The sequence below is a fragment of the Limulus polyphemus genome, unplaced genomic scaffold, assembly GCF_000517525.1.
Source record: "Limulus polyphemus unplaced genomic scaffold, Limulus_polyphemus-2.1.2 Scaffold353, whole genome shotgun sequence".
NCBI lineage: Eukaryota > Metazoa > Arthropoda > Merostomata > Xiphosura > Limulidae > Limulus > Limulus polyphemus.
In genome coordinates, this window is record NW_013665963.1 from 499022 (window position 1) to 507294 (window position 8273).

Here is an 8273-nt window from a genome sequence, read left to right on the forward strand (position 1 = left end):
CTCAAAGATTGGCAGTAGGTGGCATTGACTAGCTGCCTTCCTTCCGGTTCAAAGTTAGGGAAAGCTATGCAGATAGCCCTTAAGTACTTTTGCATGAAATTCAACAAAGAACCAAACAAACACATTTATCAGCCTGAAAGTAAATTATTAGTAGAGCTCTTTCAAACAGTATATGTATATATTTATAATTCTTTAACCCAAAGCATACTCAAAAACTTGAAGTTCTGCATAAAGTGAGGTTTATTTAAACAGTTCTCAAGCACCTCAATGGCACAGCAGTATGTCTGCAAACTTACAGTGCTAGAAACCGGGTTTCGATACCCGTGGTGGGCAGAGCACAGATAGCTCATTGTGTAGCTTTGAGCTTACCTACAAACAAACAGTTCTCAGTTTATTAGCTTGTGACTATTTTACATCTTACAATATTTCTTACAGAACTGTGCATTAGTTTTCTTCATTCTAGTACATATTAAGTTATTTAAACTTGATATCTGTAAGCTTTGCATTCGTTTGAATTATTAAAATTGTTAGTACCCAATTAAAATTCTATGTAGATGATTAAAATAATGCTTTCCAGTAATTCATAAGATATTAACCTGAAAAGAACATCACCTGATCTCTAAGTCAGTATTTTGAGGATGCAGTTTTATTTAAATTCAGTGTGAAATGAAACAGGGAGTGCTGAAAAGTACTTTTGTGTACTATGATAAGAATTATATGTATACATTAATACTTATGGTTTATGTTTTTTGATTGAAACAAGATTTTGTGCTCAAATAATGGCATTTATAACTTAAGAAAACAATCATAAGGTGCTGTATAAATTAAATGAAAAATGTTGTTTTCTTCACTTTGTTTCATATTTAAAAAATCATATTCTAGTTGAAGTGATAAAGTTAAGAAATGTATATGTACAATTAATATGTTGCTTTTTGAACTAGTGTCAGTGACTTTGATTATCTTGATACAGAGTTTAGCCTTATTCTCACTATTAAAAAGTGATGGAAAATTGTTAAATGTGTAGATTTTAAGTTAAAAATTTTGCTGTAGTCTTATGCACATACTTTTAGGTTCCATTTGCTCGGTTTATAGCTCGAAAAGAGATAACTCAACTGAAGCGTTATGACTTGGGAAAAGTTTTTCGGGAGAGAAAAGTATATGGTTGTCATCCTCGTGAGCTGTATGAATGTGCTTTTGATATTGTTACTCCAAATCAAGGAAGGTGGGGACCTTAATAATTATGTCAGTACATTACAAAAGTCTGCTTATATTGGGTTTTTTTTCTATCTTATCTAACTGTTGGATCTTATTTGATCTAGTTTTTCCTGCAATACAAATTAGAGATGTTGTGTCAACATGCATGTTTTATTTATTTTGTAGTTATTTACCTATCTTCAGGTGCTTTTTATCTTTCTATGCCAAACACTACATTAAATTCAATTCTACATTATTGATGTAGTATTTAATTTATTTTCATATTCAAATAAGGATACAATTAAAATCCCTGATAATGCCTAAAAAATTAATTTGACTGTGTTAATAAAGATTATTATTCTCAAACATGTGGTAACCTTGAAATAAATGAAATTGTAAGGGTAAAAAAAAAATTATGAGGTTACAGTGAAGGTGAAATAAAATTCTATTAGTGCTTGCATTCAAACACAGGAAGTAACCACTTCATTAATCACATTTGTGTTTTGGCATCTTCTTATTGTTATTGGTATTCTTAATTTTTTTTTTTTATGTTTATTTTTTGGAATGATTTGAAACTTATCTAATATTGAAAGCTTTCTGAAATATAGTTTACTTTGCATCAACAGTTAGTTTATTTTTCATTAAGAGAAGCAAATGTTATATTTTAAAAGTGCTGATATCATATACTGATGGTGAATAGTTTCATTTTTGGTTGATATTTCTCTATTAGCCTTCTTCCTGATGCCGAAGTATTGTTTGTTGTCTCGGAAATAATTGATGCATTCCCAGCACTTCAGGTACATGTCACATTCATGATAGTAAATTCTTAAACTTGTAAGTGCTTAGATTAAAAATTATCATTATTCATAGTTGATGGCATAAGAATTGGCTGTCAGAGATAAATCTTATTCGGTGATCTTGTGATTATATACTTTACAGTATTTGTTTAACTTCTGCTGTAGAATTGTGTAAAGTTTCATCATTTCTGTTTGTTCTCCTTGGTTGTTGCTTAAGCAAGGTTGTTCAGTTAGTTTTAGTGTTAAAGTTGTAAGCATTCTGTAAACAAGCTTTAAATTAACTTTTTGAAGTTTGTTACATTTTGACATGAATACTCTCTTGTTAAAGAGTTTCACATTCACAAATTTATCATATTTCATTCTCTCTTTTATATAACAATGCATGACACTTTTATTGGCCATTTACTATTCTTTTAGTTTGAAATTTACATAAATGTTTTCTGTACTAGTAATTTGTTTTATATATATATATATCTTTTCTTTGATAGATTTCAGAATATCCAGAAACTCGAACATCTTTAAATAGTTGAATATTCATCTTTTGTAGTAAAAAGGGATCCATTATTTATTGTTGGTAGTTATTAAAGATAATACTTGGGGGCATCAGTAAACTATGTCTGCATTTTTCCTAGTTATAATTAGTATTTTTATAGCTAACAAATCCTGTACTTAAAGAGGTATAGAGATTTGATGTATAAGATTAATCTTAATTTTTATGAAGATTTTCTTTGAATAAAAATTTCTTCCGAGAAAATTCACAAATTTCCTTTACAAGATATTTTTTTGTACTTAGATTCTTGCACTGTAATTGATAAGTCATATTAATTATTTACTTAGTCACACTCCTACCTCCGGTTAAACCATGTTTCCATTTTGAAAGCTGTTCTACTTTATTGTGGTGTACAAGATGAAAAACACTCAGAAGTTTATAGAATTCTTAGTGGGAGAAAGGTAAATGTAGAACATTAATATTTGTTGTTTCTTCCTCTGTATATAGCTATTGCTAGATTGCACCAACTGTTTAAATCTTAGAACAAACTTATCATATACTATTAGTATGAAATTTATTAGAACCAAAAGATCACTTCTGTTATTTTTGTATATCAGCACTGAAGCTGGATTTTATCAGTGTCTACATCTGAAATCAAATTTTAGTATCTGATGATTAATTATGATGTGGGACAGAATCCCAGGTTTATACACTTAAAACAGTGAGCTGTGAAGCTACACTTATGAAAAAGCTATACAGGCCATTGTTTAGAACAAAAAATAAATGTAGATAAAAAAATAATGATAAAGAATGCCTAACTGAAAGCTTAATGATAAAGTCGTAAACAACTGATAAAAGTGTGGCAATAAATTTACACCTGATGGTTGTAGTAATAAGTGAACTGAAGAAAGTGTAGAGGTAAATTAAACTGATGAATGTATAGCAGTAAAGTCACAACTGATGAAGGTGTACAGATAGTCACAACAGATAATACTGTAGAGATAACTACAACTGATGAAGGTGTACAGATGAAGTCACAACAGATTATACTGTAGAGATAATTACAACTGATGAAGGTGTGGAGGTAAAACCACAACTGATGAAGGTGTACAGATAAAGTCACAACAGATTATACTGTACAGATAACTACAACTGATGGAGGTGAGGAGGTAAAACCACAACTGATGAAGGTGTACAGATAAAGTCACAACAGATTATACTGTTGAGATAATTACAACTGATGGAGGTGAGGAGGTAAAATCACAACAGCTTATAATGTAGAGATAATTACAACTGATGGAGGTGAGGAGGTAAAATCACAACAGATTATAATGTAGAGATAATTACAACTGATGGAGGTGAGGAGGTAAAATCACAACTGATGAATGGAAAATACCACTTAGAAAAAGAAACTCAAACATTGTTATGACAGCTCTTTATTTTAAATAGTCAACTGGTAAATTTTACTTCATAAGTATTAAAATAATTAAAAAGGTCCTTATAGTTTTGTGTTTAAAAAATAGACTCATAATAGATCAAAGAAAAAATAAAGAATGTGAATTAGGGGTAGTATTGGCCATTCTTCAGCAAAAGTCTTGAAATGTTTTGTTGATTATACTAGAGAAATTAAGCTCATAAAATTATTATATAATATTATATTATTATTATTATATATCTTAGTTTATTTTTTACATGAGAGAAATATCATGTTCTAAAAGAAAAATGTTGTTTTATGTCAATTATGTATATTTGTAAATTCTTCTTTATTACCAAATGTTTGGTTTTTGAATTTTTTTGGTGTTAAAGTAATGCTAAACTAGAAATCTCCTTGAGTATGCAATGTATACATTTTATTATATTTTTCCAGAATGCAAACATGACCAAATTTCAAATCCAGAGTCAGCTTATAAATCTGTCTTTATCTGACCAGACTGTGGCTTCACTGTACCAGTTTATAGAAATTGAAACTTCATTACAGAAACTTCATTCAGTATTACAACCTATCATAAAGAAGAAAGGACAGGTATCCATTTTCAAACTACAGTACATTGATTTCTAGATTTCAAGTTACATATGTATATAATCAACTGATCTGTGTAGATATTTAATGATTGTTAAAAGAAATTAAATAATTGCAGTATTAACTGCACTCATTTTATTATGTTTACCTGGAGAATCCCTTACCAAAATACCCACCTGGATGTTGTAGGGAATTGGACAGGTAAGGGTTGTGAATGCAAGTTTATATCAAACTGAGTAAAACATATGATAGTTTTACTAAACTGTAAAAAATAAAGCAATAACTTTTCCAACTTAACTTTAGAAGTTCCATGTCTTAAGAACAAAGGGGGTTAAAAGTTACAATCCACAAAAATTACTTACAGTATTGCATTATATGTGTAGGGATGAGAAAATTGATTCTGAAAATGAGCATGTATTAAGAAAACAAAGTATTGTTGGCTGCTAGTTAAATATCATCTTTTTTGTGTGATAAGTATGTTATTCAAGATTTCTTTAACCATATTTTTATTGAAGCACTTTACATTTATAACATAGGTTGCATCCTTGGCAAAACAAGCTCTCCATGAATTGGATGTCATTGTATCTCATTTGATGGCTTTGGGTGTAAACTCTAAAATCAATGTAAGTTTTAGTATGGTAAGGATTAGTGAAAAATATATAAATTTCATTCTAACCGTATTTTTATATGTCCAACCCATATGTATTATGAACGTTGTCTAAAGTGAATTAAAGGAGATATTCAATCCTTTATAATTTATCAGTTTTACTCATATTCATTCCTCTTATTCAAATGAAAATAACAGAAATTTAGGTCTTAGTTATTTATTACACATATACAGAGGCTATGTGTTGGGTGAGATGGTTCCTTTTCAGTATCAGATATTGATTAGTATCAGAGTAAATACCATTTTGAACTTATCTATATTAACTGTAAAACTTTCATATCATTCAAAAGAAATTAGGTGCTAATCTTAATGATGTAAGTTATTTTCTTAACAAATCCAAGATATTAAAAATAATTTTTCTTGAGAGAATTGTTACAAAACCTTAACCCTTTCCAGACACATTGCTGGTGAAAGGCCATGTCATAGGCAACATGCAAAAAACAAAAAAAGAGACATGAGAAAAACATTGCTTAACAAACCTTAAGAGTTTTTATATTTATATTTTGTATATAAAAGCATTGTAATGTATACTGATAATCTGCCAAATTTCATTAACATGTGCTTACTAAATTAAAAATTATTGCATGAAAACCATAACAAGCACACATTGGTTACGAGATCAGTCCCAGGGACCAAGCCCGTGCTGAAAAGAGTTAATAAAAAATTAAGTTTTTCAATAAGTTTCACAAAGTATTTTGCAATAACAAGTGTGAAAAAGTGTAGTTTAACTTTTTGTAGATATAAGTACAAAATCTTTTGATAAAGGTATTTTAATCTTCTGTTTATATTTATTATACTATTTTAATTTGTCCTATTTTGGGTTTTAGCACAAGTTACTTAAAATGCTAAGAAAAATTACTTTGTCATCTGAAATGTTATTTCCAACTGATTTTTCCCCAATGAATTTGTAGAGGACAATTTTTGTGTGACTGTTTTTGTTAATAGTCTTGTAGACACATTCATGGAAAGTGCTAATGATTACCACTATAGATAAATAAAACTAAAAAAGACACAATGAAGGAAGTTCTACCTTTGTAATACACTTTCTTTTATATATTAGGTGTTATTGTATTTCTTTGCAGATAGTAGTTACTCCAGCTTTGGTATATAAAATCACCAACTTCTCTGGAATGTTGTTCCAATTTGTGTGTCAATTAAAGAAAAAAAACAGGAAAAGTGGTATGGAAGTATTGGCTGCTGGTGGGAGATACGATAAACTTGTAAGTGTATACCTTCCTTCTGTCTTGAACATGTTGTTGTAATACATCTTCATGTTTAACATGCTTAACATATTGTGAATGCACCAGTGTTAAACATGTACAACATACTGTAAGCCTTCCTTTATTCTAGTATTGATAACGTATTTTCTCAAATTGATAAACCAAAAATTAATTAGTTTTATTTTGAACTGCATTTTGGTTTAAATGTAATTTATTTGGGCATATAGTTGTTTATGTCTTAATTAGGGATGCACGGGTAGTAAAATACTGGGTCTGGGTGTCAACCGAGACCGGGTTCTCCTCTGGCCCCCCCTTAAAAAAAAACAAAATTGACATTTATTACATTTAACCGAATAATTACCAACAGAACATTCAAGTTTTACTTTCAACGCCTAACCCCTATTGTTCTCAAAACCCCCACCTTCTCCAGAAATTTGCTTCTCAAACCATGCCTGTTATTAACCCCTATTGTTCTCTGAATCCCCGACTTTCAGCGGGTGGTCAGTCTATGTTGCTCAGAACACGTTTTTTTTTAATTAAACCAATTATTGACTGTAACTTTCAGTACTGCGTTAGTTGTCACAAAGATTAAGGCTTAGATGCCATTTTCAATTACCCGGAATTGGTTGTTTTTAACTTCAACACTTGGCTGGAGCCGAGTATTACCAGGAAGTCCAATATCTGGCCCGGTTACCTGTGCCTCCCTGGTCTTAATGGTTGTTTTTTTGCCACATTTAATGGGTTGCTTTGTATAAAGTAGGACATCACATTGAGACAGGAAAAATGTTTAAAACATTAACTATATTAACTTACCAAATACAGATACATTTCTAGTGCTTACCTTAAAAAGGTATTGTGTCTACAGAACCTGACATACTAATATCACAGAAGAAAGCACATTGAAACACTGTTATGCACATCAGTACATACCAATTCTGTTATGAGTAAGATACTATAAGTCCATACTGGATACTTGCAAATAGTATATACTGACAGAGAATAGTGTCTCACATTCTGTGTCGTACATCAGCATTAATAAGCATCCATTTCCTTACAAAAATGTCAGATCTAAGAAAGTTTGAGGTCTGATGAAAGTATCAAATACTTTTTTGTAAAATCGTTATTGCTCAAATAAACCATAATCTTTATATCCTTCATTTTTGTTTGGTTACAGAGCTATTAAATAGTAAATCAGACCCCTCCAGCCACACCCATCTGTCACATAATCTCTTTCACAATTTATTGATAGTTTTCTTTTACGTTTCATTATATATTACCAAATGACTATCAAATGACGTATTGTATAATGTTGTGGTCTGAACAGTTAATATGTCAATTTCACTCAGAGTAGCAACATCGTTTTCATGGCGTGGATGAATTTATAGTGGCTCTTGTCGCATAGTTAGAAAGCCAGGAAAATTTTGAGAGGTAAGTGAATTTGTCTACTTTTTGCATGTTAGTAGTGTATATTCTTTGGTGCATTATTTAATTAAATAACAATTGTTAAGTGCATTACTATAATTACTATAAAAAATCAGGCTTAACTCTCCTCGACAATCGAGGGCAAGAAAAAAGAACAAGATAGGATAAGTACTTTATTTCTTGTTTTTCATATTTAATTCTTTATTTGTCATTATAAAAGTAACTAAAATTAAAAATACAGATCTTTTTTAAGTTATTTAAGACTAGATTAGGTAAAATAAATAATAATTATATATTTAAAATGGTTCATGAGGCACTCGCGTGAGCAGCTCATGGGTAATGTAATTTGATAGCTTAATGTGAGCTGCACGTTTCTCGAGTGATTTACAAATTATAATGGTGTGGATAGTAGTTAGACACCTTTCAAAGGGCAATAAAACAATAAAATTTAATTATAAATAGA

At 30.1% G+C, this 8273-nt stretch overlaps 1 protein-coding gene across 1 annotated transcript in view; it reads left to right on the top strand.

Moving 5' to 3' along the window:
• LOC106457628 (eIF-2-alpha kinase GCN2-like) overlaps positions 1–8273 on the top strand; it is a 139925-nt gene that overhangs the window by 104261 nt on the left and 27391 nt on the right. Inside the window, exons 25-31 of the mRNA XM_022383630.1 lie at positions 942–1018; positions 1071–1222; positions 1925–1991; positions 2829–2942; positions 4349–4504; positions 5038–5124; positions 6251–6388. Of these exons, the coding sequence (XP_022239338.1) occupies positions 942–1018; positions 1071–1222; positions 1925–1991; positions 2829–2942; positions 4349–4504; positions 5038–5124; positions 6251–6388 (791 nt within the window). The remainder of the gene's footprint in view (positions 1–941; positions 1019–1070; positions 1223–1924; positions 1992–2828; positions 2943–4348; positions 4505–5037; positions 5125–6250; positions 6389–8273) is intronic.